Consider the following 21,606-nt stretch of genomic DNA (forward strand, 5'->3'; position numbering starts at 1 on the left):
ATTGTTGGTATAATTTCACCTTGGTGGAACCCAGTCTTGTGGCCTGTCTTTGGCAGCAACAAAAAATAGGGCTATCCTTCCGGTTCAAGATAGATATGATTGAACTTGACCCAACTACTGTGTAACCTAGCCCCACACCCCCATCTGAAGCACCTGTTTGTAACTATATAGAAACCATGCTGCAACATGGAGGTAGGAACCTACCCATTCTCACCATGATATCTGGTGATGACCCTTGGGATCATGCATTGTGAAGAGACACTGAAAGCACTGGAACACCACAAAACAAAGGAAACTTACATCTCTCCACTTTAGTTATACATGAAAATGCAACATATTCAAGACGTGAATGGAATTGGAATGATTCTCTCTGGATGGCTAAAATTCAAGTCATTCCAGGACAGAAAATACAAATCAGTTGTCGAGTAAATAATGGGTCTGCCTACCATTGGCCAACTGAAATTAAAACAATTTATGTTGACTCTTCTAGACAAAATAATTATAATACTGAGTATTACGAACTAACAGAATCAAATTTGGATTGTTGATACAGTTTCACTCTTACCAAACCTATAATTGTGTATTGCATTTGCGGTCATAGAGGCACATGATTATTATTTGAATTCGTGATTGACAGAGCGACATCTGTGCTGATTGCAAAGGATAAGAAACCTCTGCCTCCACAAATTTCCCCACAGTTTTTTAAAGATGTACTAACTAGGCCTTCAATCAGTATAATTCCTTACATTTCTAATGTCGGTCCTTATATAATCAAAAACAAAGTCAACAACAAGTATTTTTCAATCCATCATGGTCTCTCAAACGAGTGGAATTGTCAATGCAGACTAATATCTCTGCAATTAAGCCTATCTGCTCACCAGCCCTGAGTACCTCTTATGCAGGATGGTCAACATGGTTACATGGACGGACCGTCACATCTCCAAAATGATCAAAGAGTGATGTGACTGGTGCCTTGGGAAGGACTGGAAGTCCTAAACAGCATAGATGCCAAGGTACTTGCCAATAAACCAGCCATGGCAACCAGTGACCTAAATGGATTGAAACATAGTCTACAATCTTCCTTATCAACATTGGGAACCAATCAATAGCTAAGAGATTGTAAAGCTCTAGGTGTGCATATGCTGTTGTGAAGCAAGATACAGAAATATTACTATTGTACTCCAGCGTCATGCACCCTTTGGCATTCTTCCATGAGACAGTGGCCACGTCCTCATCAATAAAGTCACAAGAGGATACATCTTACCATACAACTCATTTGGTTGTCTTACAATGTTGTGTTGGGTAGGCTGGATCTCTGTCCAAATTTTCCCCACAAAGAATTTTAAAAGTTTTGCAATTTGACATTTCACAGCATTTTCTTATTATGTTCAGGCTGAAAAATGACATCTTATTTCTGCCTGTTGTCTTTAACGTTCTCAAAATTTTGACATCATCTGTGCACCAAGCTGGGCAGCCTGAAGCTTCTGGTGGAGGTAGAATTTTATATAGTTTGAGGAGAAAATGCTAGTGGTGGGATGATGGACTTGTGGCAGACCTCTCCTCACATTTCCCTGTGCTCTGCGTCCCCCCTCCCCTCTCTCCCGGGTGCACCTCCAGCCTCAAGACATGTCCTGCTACAACCAGCGCCTGCCACACTGGCCCTGCAGCCCAACCCCACTGGCCAACAGCTGCAATGAGCCCTGTGCCAGGCAGTGCCAGAACTCCACTGTCATCATCCAGCCCTCCCCCGTGGTGGTGACCCTGTCAAGCCCCATCCTCAGCTCCTTCCTGTGGAACACTCTTGTGGGCCTCTCCAACTCTGATTCTGTTGGCAGCATTCTCAACTGTGACCTCTCTGGCATTTCCAGCTGCTACTATGGTGGCAGAAGGTGCGCCCCATGCTGAAGCCACTGGTGACAGTCAAAACAAGGACCCTCAGGAGCCCTGAAGCTCATGCTGGACTGAGGACAGAGCTCCTGGCCATCGATTTCAGAGAGGCTGAGCATCCAGTGCTGCCCTTCCAAAGGATGACAACTGGGGCTCTCTGAAAACATGACCAAAGTCTAACTTCCTTGCCTTCCACTCTCTCCTATCTATTTCTTGTCTTCTGTTCTTCCTGACTGTAAGACCCCCAAAGTCATCCTGGCGCACCTGTTGGCCCCTCTGCTTCTGTGGGGCAGGCAGAGGGATGCCCTGTGGAATCTCTGCTGTGGATGATGGGCACAGACTTTCAGCAGTGGCTGGAGCTCTCCCTGCACGAGCAGCATCCTCTAGAAGTGAACTTTTTTCCCACCTAAGAGTCCTTAAAGTTTTCTGCATCCCAGCCTCTGCCTCCACATAATCTGTTTCTTGGTGGACATTGTCTTGAGTTGCCAAGGAGGAAAGGCATTGCCTTGGGAGGCAGGGGATAAGATGGGGGCACAAGCAGAAAAGTAATGGGAGGGTGGGACACAGGGCAGTAAGGCCCTTCCTCTTCCAGTCACTGTCCCTTGGAGCTGAGGAAGACATACTCAGCTCATCCAAAGCCAGTGGCAAACAGACCCTGTATTCTGGGATCTCTGCTCAGATAGGCAACACGGCTAGTTAGACATGGTTCAGGAGGTTCCTGCAGAGCATTGAGGATAACTTTTTGAAAGAGGTGATGGAGGAGACAACAAGAAGTGTGCTACTAGACCTTGTGCTAACAAATAAAGAAGGACTGGTTGGGGATATGAAGTCTGGGGGCAGCCTTGGCTGCAGTGACCATGAGATGGTGAAGTTCAGGATCCTGAATGGGAGAAAAAGGGCAATCAGTAGGATTACAACCCTGGACTTCGGGAGAGCAAACTTTGGCCGCTTCAAAGACCTACTTGGAGAAATCCCATGGGATAGGGCTCTAGAAGGCAGGTGGGGCCCAAGAGAGCTGGTTAGTATTCAAGCACCACTTTCTCCATGCTCAAGATTGGTGCACCCCTATGAGGAAGAAATCAGGAGGCAGGAAACCTGTATGGATAAGCAAGGAACTTCTGGAAAACTCAACTGGAAGAAGGGAGTTTAAAAAATGTGGAAAAAGGAACTAGCCACTTGGGAGGATTATAGGAAAGTTGTCAGAGTATGCAGGGATGCAACAAGGAAGGCTAAGGCCCCTTTGGGATTAAAGCGGGCAAGGGATGTCAAGGGTAACAAGAAAGGCTTCTTCAAGTACATCAGTAGCAAAAGAAAGACTAGGGAAAAAGTGGGCCTGCTGCTGAAGAAAGTGGGTGCCCTGGTAATGGAGGATACAGAGATGGTGGAGTTACTGAATGCTGCCTTTGCCTCAGTCTTTACTGCTAAGGCCAGCCCTCAGATATCACAGGCCCTGGAGGTAAAAGAGGAAGCCTGGAGAAAGGAAGACTTTCCCTTGGTCAAGGAGGATTGAGTTAGAGATCATTTAGGCAAACTGGACACCCACAAATCCATGGGTCCCAATGGGATGCATCTGAGAGTGTTGAGGGAGATGTTATTGCTAAGCTGCTCTACATCATCTTTGAAAGGTCATGGTGAAGTGCCAAAGGAGAGGTGCCTAAGGACTGCCAGTGTCACTCCAATCTTCAAAAGGGCAAGAAGGAGGACCCAGGAAACTACAAGACAGGCAGCCTCACCTACATCCCTGGGAAGGTGATGGAACAGCTCATTCTGGCTGATAGCCTTCTATGATGTCATGACTGGCTGGATGGATGAGGGTAGATCAGTGGATGTTGTCTACCTCAACTTTAGCAAATTTTTTGACACTGTCTCGCATCACAACCTCACAGGTAAGCTTAGGAATTATAGGATAGATGAGTGGACAGTGAAGTGGATTGAGAGCTGCTTGAATGGCAGAGCTTAGAGGATTCTGATCAGTGGTGCTGAGTCCAGCTGGAGGCCTGTGGTTAACATTGTTCCCCAGGGGTCAGTACTGGGTCCAGTCCTGTTCAATATATTCATCAATGACCTGGATGAAGGGACAGAGTGCACCCTCAGCAAGTTTGCTGATGATGCAAAACTGGGGGGAGTGGCTGACACACCAGAAGGCTGTGCTGCCATTGAACAAGATCTGGATGGGCTGGAGAGCTGGGCAGAAAGGAACTTAATGAGGCTCAACAAGAGCAAGTGTAGGGTCCTGCACTTGGGGAGGAATAACCCCATGCACCAGTACAGGCTGGACGTTGACCTGCTGGAGAGCAGCTCTGCAGAGAAGGACCTGGGAGTTCTGGTGGACAAGTTAACCATGAGCCAGCAATGTGCCTGGCGTGCATTAAGAAAAATGTGGCCAGCAGCTCGAGGGAGGTTCTCCTTCCCCTCTGCTCTGCCCTGGTGAGGCCACATCTGGAGTACTGCGTCCAGTTTGGCGCTTTCCAGATCAAGAGACAGAAGGAACTACTGGAGAGAGTTCAGTGGAGGGCTAAAAAGATGCTTAGGGGACTGGGGCATCTCTCTTCTGAGGAAAGGCTGAGAGACCTGGGACACTTTAGTCTGGAGAAGAGAAGACTAAGAGGGGACCTTATGAATGCTTATATCTAAAGTGTGTGTCAAGAGGATGGGGTCAGACTCTTTTCAGTGGTGCTCAGTGATGGGACAAGGGCCAATGGGCATAAACTGGAAGACAGGAAGTTCCAGATGAACATGAGGAAAAACTTCTTTACATTGAGGGCAGATGACCAGAGAGATTGTGGAGTCTCCTTCTCTGGAGATATATGAAACCCACCTGGATACAATCCTGTGCAACCTGCTGTAGGTGAAGCTGCTTTAACAGAGGGGTTGGACTAGATGATTTCCAGAGGTCACTTTCAACTCCCTACCATTCTGTGATTCTGTGATCTCTTTCCATGGGGGTGGTCTCCAGCCTCTTGTCCCCCAATTTTTACGTATAACCAGGATTACCCCATCCCAGGTGGAGAATCTGGCACTTGCTCTTGTTACATTTCATACGGTTGGTGATTGCCCAGCTCTCTGGTCTATCCAGATCTTGCTGTAAGGCCTCCCTACCCTCAAGGGGGTCCACAGCTCCTCCTAGTTTAGTATCATTGGTAAACTTAACGTACATTTGATTGTTGCATCGAGATAATTTATAAAAACATTCGAGAGACCTGGCCCTAAAATTGAGCCCTAGGGAACACTGGAACATGGATTGAACATTGCTGGAGAGCAGAAAGTGGAATAATTGTGGGGAAATTCTGTTGTTGTAATTGTGGTGAAGGGAGGAGGGGTGGAGTGCATGTAAATTGTCTACCTTTGTTGATGCTGTGATGGTATTATTTTTGTTTTGGTGTGAGCTATTCTTTTTGTTGTTGTAAGTGAAGTCTGTGAACATTATAGATTGTGTGTTGAATGTGTTCATTAATGATAATTCGTAAACAGGTGATTCACAGAGGTGATGGGTGGAATCTATTTGGTTTATGGGGCAAGATTTTGGTAGTAAGGGGGCTGCAGATATAGATTCTGTGAGAAGATGCCAAAAGCTGCCCCCCATGTCACACAGAGACAGTTCCAGCCAGCTCTAATAGGGACCCGCCACTGACCAAAGGTGAGCCAATCAGCGTCAGTGGTAGCGCCTCTGTGATAATAAGTCTAAGAAGAAGAAAAACCCATTGCACAACAGCAGCAGGAAGAGAGGATTGAGATTATTTGACAGATATGACTCTGCAGACACCAAGAGCAGTGCGGATGGAGAGGCAGGATGTGCTTCAGGCAGCGGAGCAGAGATTCCCCTGTAGCCCATGTTGAAGACTCTCATGATGCATGTTGTCTGCCTGCACCCTATGGAGGTCCCTAGTGGAGCAGACGTCCACTGTGCAGCCTGTGGAAGACTCCACACCACAGCAGGTAGATGTGCTTTGAAGGAAGCTGTGACCCAGTGGAGAGCCCACACTGGAACTTGTTCCTGGCAGTACCTGTGGCCTCGTGGAGAGAAGCCCATCCTGGAGCAGGTTTTCTGTCAGAACTGGTGGCCGCACAGGGACCCACAATGGAGCAGTCTGTTCCTGAAGGACTGCACCCCATGGAAAGGAGGTTGGAGCAGTTTGTGAAGAACTGCAGCCCATGGGAAGGACATGTGTTGTAGAGGTTCATGAAGGACTGTCTGTTGTGGGAGGGACACCATGCTGGAGTAGGGGAAGAGCATGTAAAGGAAGGAGTGGCAGACTGACCACATCACCCATTGCCTATCTCCCTGTGCTGCTTGCAGGGAGGAGGCAGAGAATTTAGGAGTGAAGTTGAGCCTGGGAATGTGAGGGGTGGGGGGAAAGTAATTTTAGATTTATTCTTCTTTCTTCTTGTCCTAATCTGTTCTAAATAGGCAATAAATGAAATTAATTTCCCTGAGTCAGCTCTGTTTAGCCCATGATGGTAATGGCTGAGTGATCTCCCTGTCCTTATCTCAACCCATGAGCCTTTCATCTTATTTTCTCCCCCTGTCCTGTTGATGGAAGATCAGTTATAGAGTGGCTTGGTGGCCATCTGACAGCCGGTCAAGGTCAACCCTACCCCAACAGGCGATGATTATTCTGGCCCAGCATCACAGAAGAAATTGTTAACAGCCTTCTTGATGCAGAAAGGATGCTGCAGCAGCAGAGCCACCTGGGAGAAGGTGACCACAAAGCCTGCTGTCCACACTCCCAGCACTGGCAGGAAGTAGACTTTCTTTGTCATTATACCATTTTTCACTGAGCTGTTTCCATATAGTGATATAATGATAGAAGGACATGGCTAAGAGGATCGTGAACACAGTCATGCGCAGGAAGAAGTAGGAAAATGAAAGTAGGAAACACAAATGGTAGTCCAGGTGACGGGAAGTCCCCAGCATCCATGGGACAATGGTGGTGGCACAGCAGATCTCCAAGAAGAAAAGCCTGCCAAGGAAGAACTACATCAGGATTCTCAGGAGCTGCTCACTCCCCACAGTGACAAGAATGAGGCTATTCCCACCATGGTTAGGAGACATGTGGAGAAGACAAAGACAAGCAGGGCCACATGCCACCTGGGCAGGTCACCCTGCTTGACTCTGTGTTTCCTTCAGGACAATGTACTGCCCTGTATGGAACAACTCTCTCAAGTCCAGGAGGCAGCTACCCAGGCAAGAGGAGGAACCAAAGTTGTGCTGGGGTAACGCCTTTGTGTTTGTTGGTGTCAGAAGAATAAAATCAATCACTGCTGCAAGGCAAAGTAACCACTTTACCCCAGATGAAAGTGTGGCCCAGCTAGGGCTGAGGAGCTGGTGGTAGACCACAGTAAAGAGAACTTGACAGAGCTCTGACAGACATTTCTGGTTTATTGGAATGGACCTTTTCCTTGTAAGGGCTGATGCCCATTGCAGGTGATTCTATGTCTGCTAATTCCTGGGTGCACTGTTTTTTTAATTGCCCCATTCCTAATTGCCTACTTTGAATGTCCAGGGAGACTGTTAGTGGCAACAACAGCCTTGGCTGTAGATCTTAGTGCGTGTCCCTGGAAAGGGAAAAACCACTGGGAATCTGTGCCCCCTGTGATGCATTTCTGAGCCAATGCTGGCAGGCCTTTACAGACAGGCCAGGGGATGCCACGTTACCCAAAACTCTGAGCCTGTTATGGGGAAGCAAGAGAACTTTGTGGGAAACACCCTACCCCCCTCCCTGCTTTGCACAGACCATCTCACTCTCCATACTTGATGCTGACCAAGCGTGGCTGTTGGCTGCCTTCAGAAGCACAGATCCGCAGCAGCTGTCAGTACGAAGAGGTGCTGAGCTCAGACACTGACTTCAAGGGGGGCCTGGTGATGCCGATGCCGGTTGGGCGGGGGAAGGGGCCCCAGGCCCAGGCCCAGGCCCAGGCCGGGCAGAGCGAGACGGTGCCGGCGGGCGGAGCGGCAGCGCCCCCTGGCGGGACCGCTGGAGCCTCTCCCCCGCTCCCGCCCCCCTCTCCCGGCCCCGCCCGCCGCGGTTCCTGCCCGGCCGCAGCCCCGGCTCCTCTCGCCGTGTCTCCCAGGGCGCAGTAATACACCGCCGCGTCCCCCCGCCGGGGCCGGGCGAGCCACAGGGCGCTGGACCGGCGGTCTGCCGCCACCGACAGCCACCCCGGCGGGTCCGACACCTCTTTGGTCCCTTTGAGACCGAGCGTGATGAATGCGGGGCCTCGGCCCGGCAGCTGACGATACCACAGGATGAAGTCGTTGGTCTTTATGTTGGGGTGTGAGCAGTTGATGCTGATGCCGGTGCCCTCGGTGGTCTCTGCCGACGGCTCCTGCTGCACCTGGGCTCTGCCGGCAGCCACTGCAGAGAAGGGAAAAGAAAACCCAAAGATCATGGAAGATCGTCCAGCTCTGATGGCTCTTTTTCCAGATAGATCCTTGGAAAGACTTGCAGTGAGACAGAGCTGGACCAGAACAAACAGGGACAATATGCTTGTCAAGGATGGAGAGGGATCCTGTGTGAGGGTGTGGAGTGAGGTTAGAAATCTGTGACAGAATTTGAAATTGATGGAGAGGTGGAATGAAAGTCAGGTGAGTGTATGGATGGATGGATGGCAAGAGGGAGAGGAGACAGGAGAGTTGAGTGTGTTACAGTGAAGGATGGAAGGCTGAATCTAGAAGAAGAAGAAAAACTGAATGCATAGGGGTAGGAGAGGTTGCACGGAAAGGCAGGCATAGAGGTAGGCAGGCTCGTGCCAACAGAGAAGATGGGAGAATAGGGAGAGTAGCAAGAGGTGACCCGGACGGTTTGGAAAGGGGGATGAGAAACGGCAGAGAGGCCAGGAGCGGGAAAGACATATTAAAGAAGACAAGGAAGAGTTGGCTCTGGACTCTCCGAGGAACACCCGGGGCACAGTCCCCGCCCCCATGCACTCCGGCCAGCCCCGCGCACCCAGGAGCACCGCGGCCAGCCCCGCCAGCCCTGCGCCCCGCCACCGCCGCATCCCGCCGCTCCGCCGGCCGCGCCTCGCTGCCCCCCGCCAGCCCCAGCCGTCTGCTCCATGCGCCTCCTCTCTGCGGCCTCTGCTCCTCTCAACCGCCGCCAGCTCCGCCCCAGGGCTCAGCCCCGCACGACTCTGCACGAATGGTGCGGGGGGTGTGTTTTGTCACGTCTATTCATGACTGTGTATATGTCATAACAAATGCACACGCTTCTGTGCAGGTGAGCACAGACGGTGACATTTGTCTGCGTATATGGAAGTGTGTGGGCATAGGTGTCTGAGGACATGTGCTTTTATGTGTGTACATCTCTGTACATGAGCATTCACGTAAATCAGTTTGCACATACGTGTGTGCTAGGAGTATACATATGTGTAAGCATGTGTGCTTGAATACCTGTGCATACATGTTGGTATTGGGGGTGGCTGTGCCTGTGTCTGCATATGGGCTCCTTTGGAAATGTGTGTGCACATACATATGAGTCACTCTTTCGGTGAGTGCAAGCTCACGTGTGTGATTGTGCCCATATGAGTGAGAATGTGTGTGCACACATATCTCTGTGAGTATGCCTGTGTGTGTGTGCATACTTTGGTGTGCGTATAGGTGTGCATGTGTGTGCACCCATGAGGGTGTAACAAAGGTCTTGCTAAAATCAAGGTACACCCCAGCCAGTGCCCTTCCCCTTCCCCACAGTGCCAGTCACCTCCTTATAGAAAGCAGTGAGGTCGGTCAGGCATGATTTGCCCTCACTGAACTCATATGAGTTGCTCTCAGCCCCCTTCTTGCCTTTCATGAGTTTAGGAATGGCTTCTAAGAGTATTTGCTCCATCTTCCTTCCAGGGACTCAGTAGAGACTGGCCAGTCTGCTCCTTGAACACCCTTGGATGCATGCTAAGTGATCCCATCAACTTGTGTATGCCAGATGGTAGTAAGCGCTCCTTAGTTCTTCTTGTACTGTGGGCACTGCTTCGTTCCCCAAAAGTCTGTGAGGTGGCTCAGGGTAGGCCTTAGGAGAAGCCGTACCAGTAAAAACTGAGGAGAAATAGGCGTTGAGTACATGTCATTTGTCACCAGGTCCCCCTTCCTCACTGAGCAATCAATGCTCATCTACTTAGCCTTCCTTTTGCTATCAATAGGCTCAGGGATAACTTCCTTGAATCCCTTTACCCACCTTTAAATTTTCCATTCGAGCTGTACTTTTCCCTCCACGTTGTAGAGGAATCTTTGTGCTCTGAGAAGGCTGTCCTTGAAGGTTAGCCAGCTCTCCTGGAATCCTCTGTGCTCCAGTTTTCCATGGCATCTTGCCCAGCAGGTATGTCCCTGACCACTTTAATATGTGCTCTTCTGAAGTCAGGGGCAGTAGTTGTTCTGTTTGTCTTGGTCAGTCCTCTGAGGATCTTAAACTCTGCAATCTCCTGGTCACTGCAGGCAAGGCTGCCCTTGAACTTTACATCATCCAACAGTTCTTACTCATTTGTCAGTAGCAGGCCCAATGGAGCCTCTCCCCTATTCCCTTTATGGACTGCCCGCATCAATTTTTGTCTTCCATACACCCCATACATGTCCTGGTTTGCTTGTGCCCAGCCATTTTGCTCCTTCAGGAGACACTGAGGTGGTAAATATCATCGATGAGGACCTGCGTCCATGCAACCTGCTAGTGTGAGCACTGCCTGACCTGGGGTCATCCTCACTGCTGCCTCCCTGCTCATGCTTTCTTGTCCTAGCCTACTCACTTGCACTTGAATTTTAGAAACTCACAAGCTCCTGCTATGGGCTCAGGTCACCATCTGCCTGGCAATCTTCCTTGGGGAACTTCCTTCTTGGGGACTGGGGTGTGTGGCTCCCACTTACACATCAAGTGCACACAATGTTCCTGTTGGTCAATGGCAATGCAGCCTTTCCCTGGACTGGGCTGTTACACTAGGGTAGACCCTGTGCTTGCCCAAGGGCCAGGTTAGCACAGGCATTGGGATGTCACACATGTGACTAATTGAAGGAGGGCTGTCTGTAAAGCAGAAGTCTGTGTTGAGTATCCACACTTACTCAGCAGAGTGAGGGACAGTGCCTGTCCCTGCATGGGGAGCTTCTGCAGCAGGTGCTATTCATGTAAATGTTTCCCTTGAGGAGCCGCCTCTGTGCCTATGGAAAAAAGGACAGACTAATGCATTAGGGAAAGAGAGCACTGCTCCAGGCACAGTTTGATCATTTGGGACTGAGCAGACACAGGACACTTGGTAACAAATGTTCCCGTTCATAATAATGGATGAGCGTGAGGAAAAGACCAGCTCCCACTGGAATGCCTTATGACCCCAGCAATGCATTGGGGCAATAATCCAGTGGGACGAGACAGCTGCTGGGGGCTGTCTCCCCAGAGAGAACATGGGAATGAGGGCCCATGGATGCCCCATGCTGGGAGCTGCCTGACTTGAGCTTTTCATTCTCTGTGTTTGTTTTGATTTATTGTCATACTAATAGATTGGAGAAGAAAAGGTACAGCATTTCTTTACATCAACTGCCATGGCTGAAGCCCAGGAGGGAAATAACATAATGGAACCAGTTTCAAGGTGTCTCCATCTCGAAACAAGACAAACCCAGTTACTGTCACAGAGGATGGATGTGACTGCAGGTATTAACAATGGTTAAGATGATACAGATGGTTAATAGGTAAACACAATGGCTTGAGTGTGTGCTGCTTGCACTTTACCAAACAGCAGAGCTTCCCATGCATTGGCAATAAGAAAACAATGCCCTCATTTAGTGTGATATGGGAATATCTAAGACTGTCTGTGTAACTTGATGTCTGGAAAGGACAGGAAACATTACGTCAGGGGATCACGGCATGCAGAGGTGTGGGTGCAAAGGGAAAGCAGTGCTGCCAGGGGAGAGCTGAGAGACCCTTCCTCCAAGGTCAACCTTGCACCACACACACCTGCCCTCCCTCCCCTGGGTTGTTGCACAGCCAAGGAACCTGCTGCACCAGGGTGTCTTGCACAGCACAGAGGTACAAGGCACTGTCAGAGACCTCAACTTCCTCCAGCTGCAGGACGCTGTATTTCCCCGTGGTGTTCAGCAATGTGGTGAGACGGCCGCTCGGCTTGGAGCCAGCTACTGCCTGATATGAGACCAGCTGGGGAGCTTGGCCTTTCCTCTGCTGGTACCAGAGCCAGCGCCAAAAGTTGGAGATCTCATATTTGCAGATTGTTTGGAAGGATGTAGCTCTCAGAGAGCCAAAGAACATCCCAACACCTGCAGACCCCAACTGTCCCTTTCAGACCTTCCAGACAGTGTCAGCTTTCTCCCTCTCTCCAAAGCAGACCTTCACTAGCAAACAGATGCATGCAATCATGTGCTCTTCTTACAGTCTTTGACCCCTCACACTCTTCAGGGGTCCACATTCTTGGATGCCTCAAATGTTACCATGGCTTGGTAACATCAACCCTATCTAATATTCATGTGCTGGCCGTGGGCTCCCTCGCCCACCTCTGGCTCAGACTTTAGATACAGCTTTTCCTCCCACTCACTGCCCAGGCCAGCTGGAAATATGCTACTAAATGCCACATACACACCCATGCACATCACGTTCAATTCACTAAGAGAATCTAGAAACACACCATGGTCCCTCCAGTCACTGGTCCTTGCACATCTCACACATCCGTGGGCAATGTGGCTCCTCCAGTTGCTCACAGCCAGAGGTATGACCCCTCTGACACATTCTTCCCTCTCCAGTTGCTGGCACACAGACCTCACATCCCAGACCCTGCAGCCGCTGGCAGAGAGACTGACAGGCCCTGTGACCAGTGGCCTCTTCTAAAGTTACTGGAACTTAGATCTTGCCACATACACCATGATCCATCTAGTTCCTGGCACTCAGGTCTAAAATCCCTATGGCAACCCCTTTTTTTCCCCAGGTTTTTCCCAGTCTCTAGATAGCTATTGGCACTCAGACCTTGTGGCACTCACACATGGGAAAGGCAGTGAAGTCACTTCTTGTCACTGTTACAAAGCTCAGCCTGACCCACTTCAACACTACACCTACAGTTTCCTAATGGCCCATCAATGAGTGGCTGAAGAGCTCTGGCCTCCCTCCTTGTCTCCCTTATCACTTATCGAGAGACTGGTGTCATTGTGTGCTTCATTTATCACTTTCCTTTTTACTTCTTCCCTTTGAAGGCAAAAGGGACTTGATCTGACAGCTTTAGTGAATCAGACACTCTCAACTTACACATACCCTGACAGCAAACTCTGCTGAAGTCCCTCAGATGAGTGAGTTCCTCAAGGTGCTGAAAGGCTCCTGTCCCCAGAAAAAATATTATCTCTTCAGTTTGGGCTCTGAGGGGAGCTTGTTGAGCTCAGCCTCTGAAGTGTCTCTCTGCAACACCTGCAGCAATGCTAAACCATGGCATTCACTATTTAGGACACTGGAAATGTTACAAACATGAAGGCGAAGGGAGAGATTGTCCAAACGAGCAATCACTTTGAGATGTAAGGTGAGTGTAAAAAAGCACCCAGCTCTCTTGAAATGTGATTCTAGAAGGAGTTAGTCTGTGCCCTGATATTCCAACATACGTATTGTTTGTCCTCTGTAATGTCCTGTGTTTCCTACAAAATCCTCAATCCACCCTCACAGGTCTTTGGGAAAATCCCAGCATGAGGACAGACCTGAAATCTACCTCCAGGTGCAATCTTTCTTATCCAAATAGCTTTCTTATCCATAGCTTTCTTATCCATGCAGATGGGAATGGGGCTTCTCATCCATCTTCCAATACCCCATAGAGACATTTTTCTTCGGGAGTCAGAGACTGAGCTCTCTTTGTCACCTCAGAAGGCCTCACTGCTGTCATGGCCTACAGAGCTGACATCACCCCGGTAATTAGAGCATTATGGCCTGCCACCATGGCTGTTTTTGTTAGATTCCCTCACAGATGCTTTCCAGAGACAGCTCTTTGCTTCCCAAAACAGACTTAGCATAACAACAGATGTGTACACAGAGGGACAAACTTGATCTTAGAAATGCGCATCCCAGAAATGCAGCCACCAGCAGTTCTGTGCTGGGCAGAGGACTCACAGGAACTGAGGGACACGGGAACATCACCCCACCCCCCCTGCCCCAGGCCAAGCACTGGTGACTCCTGAGAGTTGGAGGAGAGATGTGAAAATCAGGGAGACAGCTTAAGTAGTTCAACAGAGAATCTTGTTTGGTGCCTGGCTGATGGGTCTTGCTCTCTATTTGAGGCTTTCACTGATCCCCAGATGCAGGGCTAGCAAGATATTTTCCTTCCTTGGGCTTCTTTGGCTATGAGGTTAAACCACAGGAGCAGTTATGTCTCCTACCAAGTGCCCCCTCTCCATCAGTGGTCTTTGATAGATGCTGAAGAAGAGTAAGAGCTGGATATGCAGCTGGCATAGGTCTCCTAATACCCACTGCCGTGTCCCACTGAGTTTCAGCAGTTCAGGACTGTTTCCTGTATCTGCTGTGGCACTGGACCATCATGGCAAGGAAGGCCAACAGCATCCTAGGCTGCATAGGAAGAGCACCACCAGCAGGACAAGGGATCTGATCCTTCCCCTCTGCTCTGTGCTGGTGAGGTCACATCTGGAGTGCTGGCTCCAGTTCTGGGCCTCCCAGTACAAGAAAGATATTGGAGCAAGTGCAGCAAAATGGTGCAGGGACTTGTGGAGAGATGCTAGGTTTGTAAGTTTTGACTTAAGCAAAGAAAAGCAACATGTTTATCACGCTCTGGATAGAGCAAGGATGAGGGCTGAGCAACTTGCTCATTTGTTGCAAAAACCAGCGAAAGATAAGGAAGCTGGTATCTGTTTCTCCCTTCTACAAACCTTGCAAATGGAGATAACAGCTGAAAGAGGGAGCCTTGCATGAGCAAGGCAACTCTGTCTTAGCTAAAGTGTGAGGGACCAAGCAGAAAAAACTATTCAGCACAAAACTTTGAAGGCTACGATTCCCAGGAATCTTCCAGGAAACTTTTGCTTAATTACCTAGAAAATTGATATTACAATTAACACCCCTGCTTATGTTAATGAGAATTCTAGAGATCATGCTGTACATATATGACTAAGTTACTCAACTCTCCACCTAAATCATACTATATGTAACCTGTGGGAGGGGAAACAAAGAATTAGTAAATAAAGAGAACACGGGGTAAAAATTGGTAGAAAGGGACTGAAGATCTAGAAGAGACGGTCGACAGGCTGTGCTCCTTCTCCTCCACCCAAGATAGGGACGTCTTCTTGGTAAGAAATGTGCTTTCACCCCTAGTGAAGAACACCCACGAAAGCTTGGCCAGCATTATTATAGTATAATAGTGATATTGCAGTAAGGGCATTTATCAAGAGCAACTCTGTATACGTTATATCTGTCGCTTTAATAAATTACCTATATTTGCAACTTTGTGAAACTGTTTGAAAGGCCCTGAGAGGACTCTGACAGGCAAACATTGACTCAGGGTTTGTGAAACCGTTTCAGTGAAAGTCCCTGAGAGGACAGACAAGCAATTGCCACATCATTACTCTTAACCAAATCATCAGGGACAGGCTGAGAGGGCTGACAGTGTTCGGCCTGGAGAAGAGAAGGCTCACGGGGGGAGGGGGGGGGGGAGGAATCTTGCCAAATTGTGTAAATAGCTGACAGGTGGGAGTGAAGAGCCTCCTCTGACACAGCCATGCTTGGGACCCACTCCTTATCCGCAACGATGCTTTTTAGGGAGACTATTTAAAGTTGTTAAAGTGCTCAGCCCAAGGAAAGACACCAAATTGACTGGTGCTGTGTTCCAGGTTTGTAAGAGCCAGAGGCAGGATTTCCAGCATTGAGATGGTCACCTTTGGGCAGTCAGGCCACACCTGGGCTTCTGACAGCTCTTCAAGTCACAAGGTGCTTGAGCATCCTCTCAGGCAGACATACCCTGCTGTAGAATGCTGTTTCTCAGCTCCAGATCTCATTGCCAAAGGGGCCCGGGGCACCTGAAAATTCTTGGAGGAGCCTGAAGGAGAGATCAAGCAGTCTGCTGCCAGACAATAGGAGGCTGCAGGCCATTTAACTGCTTTTAACTCCTCCTGGAGATCACAATCAGCCCAACCAGCCCACAGCAAGGCAGGAGTGTCCATGGTGAACTGCCATCCAGTGCCCAGCCTGAGACAGGTGCCTGCATTCAACTCCCTCTGTGATGGAGATAGCCTGCCTTGCAGCCTCTGACATGCTCCCTGTCCCCACAGGGGGCTTCTCTCCCTTCTTAAACATCTGAACCCTGAGGCATTGTGAGGAGTGCTTAAAGGTTCCCGGGACCTCAACATTCTCTTCTGCTGTTGGTGTGGAGCTTTAACTCCTGACTCCATAGGATGACTTTGTAACTCCAGCAGGAACATTTTTGAAAGCTCCATGAAAGCTGTAGCTGGAGGATGCAGGTTTTAATTGCGTATGTGAGCTTCTACAAAGCAACAAAATGTGAAACACCTTCCGGTTGTTATGTCTAAGGCAAGTTTTGCATTAGTAGGTTAGCCCTGGAGTCCCTGTGGCTACAGAGCAGAGGAAAGGCCCTGCTCAGGGTGGTCTTGGCTATCCTGGTGGGGCAGGGGAGAAGCCCGAGAAGAGGCCCTGTATGTTCCCTGTCGGCAGTAGCCGCTTCGGGCGGCAGGAGCGAGGGCTGCCCGGCTGCCCGCGGGCAGGAGGGTCTCTGCTGCCAGCCTCCCTGGGCAGAGCAGAAAGGCGCTGCTCCTCGCCGGGAGCCAGCGGCTGCAATCGCTCCTTGGCGGGCACCGCCGGACACCGCCCCCGCTCCCGTCGCCATTCCTCCCCCTCCACCGCCGCCACCACTGTCAGGGGGGATTTCTGTCTGCGTGTCGGTGGGAGTGCGGGGGTGACGGGGGGTGAGGGGCGGGAGAAGGTTTGTGGCCGGTGGGCGGCCCCGGAGACGGGTCGGGGGGACGTGCCGGGGCTGGTGGGCGTGGGGGTGCGGGGCGCCGGCGGGCCCGAGGCTGGTGGCGGTGCGGCGGTGGGGCGGGAGGAGCGTCCCGGGGGCCGGGGCCGGGCGAGGCGAGGCGGTGCCGGCGGGCGGAGCGGCAGCGCCCCCTGGCGGGACCGCTGGAGCCTCTCCCCCGCCCCGCCCCCCTCTCCCGGCCCCGCCCGCCGCGGTTCCTGCCCGGCCGCAGCCCCGGCTCCTCTCGCCGTGTCTCTCAGGGCGCAGTAATACACCGCCGCGTCCCCCCGCCGGGGCCGGGCGAGCCACAGGGCGCTGGACCGGCGGTCTGCCGCCACCGACAGCCGCCCCGGCGGGTCCGACACCTCTTTGGTCCCTTTGAGACCGAGCGTGATGAATGCGGGGCCTCGGCCCGGGAGCTGGCGGTACCAGTAGATGTAGTCGCTGGTCTGTATGTTGGGGTGTGAGCAGTTGATGCTGATGCCGGTGCCCTCGGTGGTCTCTGCCGACGGCTCCTGCTGCACCTCGGCTCTGCCTGCAGATACTGCTGAGGGGAAAAAGAAGAAAAAACCTCAAAACCTGCTTTCTGCCCTGCCCTGCCTGCTCTTTCCCAGAACAAATCCCGCAGAAGCAGTCAGGAACAAACAGAGATGATGAAGAGAAGTTTTTGCAGAGGATGTCAACATGTGCACTAATGGAAGTGTCCATTAACAATTGGTGGTGAGATGAATGTGTGAACGATAGTTGGAAGTGTGGAGTCATAGAAGAAGAAAAAGGGGCACAAATGAAAGACAGAAAGAAGAGAGAAGTAATGACTACATGAGTTGTAAGGAGAGACACAGAGAAAAAGAAGGAGACAAGGACGCTTGCAGAAAGAACAGGGCGAGGAGTTTTCTGAGGGAATGTGGGATGGCAGCAGAGGGAGGGACCGTCGGGAAGATGGTTCATGGGCAGATGCCCGTGAAGAAGCCAGAGAGGGGACGGCAACCTCGAGGGACCTGCGGGCCCCACCCCAGGGTGAGCTCCAGTCCCAACGCAGCCCCCGGCCCCGTCCCCGTCGCCGCCGCCAGCCCCGCGCACCCAGGAGCACCGCGGCCAGCCCCGCCAGCCCTGCGCCCCGCCACCGCCGCATCCCGCCGCTCCGCCGGCCGCGCCTCGCTGCCCCCCGCCAGCCCCGACTCCCTGCTCCGCCGCCGACACCTCCTCTCAGCTGGTGACACCTCCTCTCAGCTGGTGACACCTCCTCTCCGCCGCCTCCGCTCCTCTCCGACGCCGCCAGCTCCGCCCCGGGGCTCAGCCCTGCGCTGGAACCGCTCGGGGTCTCGCCCGGGCTGCGAGTGCTCAGTGGCTCTGCATGGGCACAAGTTTGGCTCCCGCAAGGCCACCCCAGTAAGAATCAGCCTGCACAGCGCCAGCTGCAGCCTGGGACAGCAGCAGGGCCCCGAACCAGGAGATGGAGCAGCTTCCCAGAGCTGCCTGTGAGCTCAGGGGCTGGAAAGAGCGGCCACAGATTTCCTGTGGATGGCAGTGAGGAGGCTGAAAGCCTCCTTTCAGCTGCCCCTCTGCAGTCAGAGCACGATGCCTAACAGTGATATTGTGGTAAAGGGGATGTGAGGACAAATGTGTCCATGGGTGTGCAGGTCCCTGGAAGTAGATTCTCTTCTGGAGACCGCTGTAGGACAGCAGCAGACTTTGGAGGTTGTCATCTTGAATCGAGGGTCACTTCCCTCCCAGGTACAGTCGCTGGACACTCAGACTGAGATTTCAGTGTGGGCCATGAAGGTCCTTGTGGGCTGAATTCCAAGGTAACCACCAGTTCCTTGGCTGTCTTTGTTAAAACCACAGGGACTGTCCCTTCCACTCCCGCACAGCGATGTCAGGCTCTGTATTCCTTTCATTCAGCACCTGTTTGGGATAAGTCTCACAACTTGCCTGACAGAACACCAGGTCGATGACCTACACAAGTACATTTGCCGTGGGCTTAGACACGAGAGAGGGCCCCACCCCAGACAGCACCAACACTGCATTGGAAGCAGATGCACTCAGGGGTGGCCAGCACACAGTCGGCAGGATTCCTGATCCTTTCCCCTTGCCCATAGAGCAATCCCCATCCTTTTGAACTCTGTAGTGCTGGGGAGAGCAGCTGTGTCCTGGCCTGGAGAGGCAGGGAAAGGGGACTGCCAGCCTTTCTGAGGCACTCCCAATATTGTTACACTGAATTAAACTACAAAGCACAATTTCTGTGGAACCATCCTTGTTGGTGCCTGCAATGGGCAAAAGTGTAGTGTGAGCTGTGAAGGGGCAGGAGAAGGAAGGCTCAGGACACAAGAGATGCATTTCAGGGCCTCTTCCCTGGACAGATCTCTAGCAGTCTGGTGCCACCCCTGTTCAGCTACTCTCAGGCTCCTTTTGACCCTGGGAATTTGGTGCTTTGTGGTGCTCGTGGACAGAGGAGTGGAGAGTATCCCTGCCATGAGCAGCATGATTCCTTGTGATGAGGGACACACAAGGACATGGACACTCACAGGCTCATGCACACTGGTGTGGAATCATGCACAACTTTGTGCTTCCACATTCATCCACACAAATCCAGCTGCTCACAAAAGCACACAAGAAAATAACACTTATAGGAATAAAATAAAACATGGACTCTGCTAATACATCTGAGGACAACTGCAGGAGGGCCAAAGCATTCTGGGGAAGGACAAGGCCCCAGGCAAGTCCATAGAATTATTTGTGTACTCACAGACTGCACAGAAAGGAGATGAGTGAAAACAGGCCAGATTATTTTCCTGAGGTCACTGTTAGGCAGGGTGGGGTCCAAACCTAGCAGCACAATGGGTACAGGTGGTGTAGAAACAGCAAATGACCATTGGAGTGAGCTGAGGAGGAAGGGAATTACAAGGACAGGGCACATCCTCATGCACGGCAGCCAGTTGAGGATGATTGCAGCTTCAAACACCTCCACCAGCATGAACAACACCTCAAACACCTCCACCAGAGTGATCCAGGCAGGCCTCACTTGCCTGCTCCAGACCTGCCCAGCACTTGAGGTAAGTCTTTTGCTTGCACTGCTGCATTCCTGTCTGAAAAATCTTGGGGCCTTTTATCCCAGTGATCAGACCAAAACTTCGTCAGGGAATGGACATGGAACAAACCTGGAAATTAAAAGGCCACAGTGACAGAAACCAAAGCACAGCCTATATCATCAGATGTGATGGTTCACATTTCAGATGACCTTGTCAGAAAATTGCTACCTCTGCAAAGGGTGCCTCTGGTCTTGCAGCAATGGAGAGCAGGTATAAAGTCCCTGCTCTCTCATTCACTTCTCTTGCCTCCTTCTCCTTGGGAACCAGGTGAGTCCGAAGCCTCTTCTCCTCCTCTTCCAAAGTGAGATCTCCCCTTGAGGGACATCTCATCTGATACTGGCTGTGACCTGTACTGGGGTTGGGATCTCCTTGTCATGATAGAGGGAGGTGCAGAGAAGGTCTGCTTAGAGAGAGGCTGGAAAGTGGTTGAGGGGGCTTCTGGTTTATAAAATTGGAAAGAGTGTCCAGGGCTCAGGCTGCTATTTGTAGGACAATGAAGACCGTGTGGCTCCTGCCACAGCTTCCAAAGCCCCTTTCAGTATTGGCCTTGGCTCATTTGTGACAGGGCAACCAGATTGCTCCTCACTCACCCCTGTGCTCTGCTTCCTTCCTGCCCTCTCTCCCAGGTGCACCTCCGTTGGGGATAGCCTGGCTGAGGAAGATGAAATTTGCCTCGACAGTATCCCAGTATACCTGTGAGAAGACGAAAGAAGTGGATGAATAATGTTGTAAACAGGTTTGAGGAGGTGATAAGAGACTGAGCAAGAGACTAAACAAGTGAATACCACAGAGCAGAAATTTGGCAAGAGAATGAAGTGGGAAATACAGTAGGAGCTCTAGCCAATGAGTATTTGAATAGAGGTGAATGGACAGAGGTACTGAGAGAATCATTTTAGCAGCCTTAGTGCATGAACCAGTGGACAGATAAGAAAGGTTATAAAAGGGTATGCTTTTTTTGCTGCACCATCTCGGCCATCTTGGCTTTTTGTAACTTAATAAAGGCTGCCTTCTTACATATATTTTTTGTCGGTGTCGGTCCCTACCGTGACACACCTCCAGCCTCAAGACATGCCCTGCTACAACCTGTGCCTGCCATGCTGGCCCTGCAGCCCAACCCCGCTGGCCAACAGCTGCAACAAGCCCTGTGTCAGGCAGTGCCAGGACTCCACTGTCATCATTGAGCCTCCTGCTGTGGTGGTGACCCTGCCTGGCCCCATCCTCGGCTCCTTCCTGCAGAACACCGTTGTGGGCTCCTCCACCTCTGCTGCTGTTGGCAGCATCCTCAGCTGTGATGGTGTGCCCATCAGCTCTGGCTGCTGTGACCTCTCCGGCTTTTCCAGCTGCTATGGTGGCAGAAGGTACCTCCTGTGATCAAGATGCTGGGTAAGCTCCAGGGAGACACCTTGAGGAACTCCAAACATGGTGCTGGGCAGAGGATCGATCTTCTGGATTTTATTTTCAGCAGAGCTGACCAACCTTTCCATCCCTTCTCCATGGCCAAAGACTGCAGACTCTCAGCTGCCACTGGGGGTCCCTGCACTGGCGGCCCCAACTGGAGTGATTTTGTTTCCCTCTTTTGACTCATTACATTTCTCTTGCATTCAAGCATGGCCTCCATGTGGTCCTTCCATCTCTGGACGCTCCCTGAGCTGCCAAAGGAGAAGAGTGCTGCTCTGGGGTAAAAGGGCGTGAGAGCACAACCAGACCC

General features: G+C 51.2%; 1 protein-coding gene, 1 pseudogene and 1 gene segment (V, D, J or C); 1 reads left to right on the forward strand and 2 right to left on the reverse strand.

Moving 5' to 3' along the window:
• The window catches only part of LOC104344451 (T cell receptor alpha chain MC.7.G5-like), a 158,231-nt gene extending 140,736 nt beyond the window's left edge, over window positions 1-17,495 (reverse strand). Inside the window, exons 1-2 of the mRNA XM_086478160.1 lie at window positions 17,456-17,495; window positions 17,056-17,356 (exon numbers count right to left, since the gene is read on the reverse strand). Coding sequence (XP_086334286.1) covers window positions 17,056-17,356; window positions 17,456-17,495 — 341 coding nt within the window. The remainder of the gene's footprint in view (window positions 1-17,055; window positions 17,357-17,455) is intronic.
• On the reverse strand, window positions 7,140-8,886 carry LOC147413651 (T cell receptor alpha variable 4-like). The segment is given in 3 exon segments: window positions 7,140-7,196; window positions 7,948-8,243; window positions 8,835-8,886. Coding segments are annotated over 3 exon segments (405 nt in total).
• A 3,471-nt stretch (window positions 17,496-20,966) lies between the features above and the next one.
• On the forward strand, window positions 20,967-21,269 carry LOC147413652 (feather keratin Cos2-3 pseudogene; annotated as a pseudogene).
• Window positions 21,270-21,606: the final 337 nt, after the last annotated feature.

This window comes from Leptosomus discolor, chromosome 25 (assembly GCF_034619465.1).
Source record: "Leptosomus discolor isolate bLepDis1 chromosome 25, bLepDis1.hap2, whole genome shotgun sequence".
Taxonomy (NCBI): Eukaryota; Metazoa; Chordata; class Aves; order Leptosomiformes; family Leptosomidae; genus Leptosomus; species Leptosomus discolor.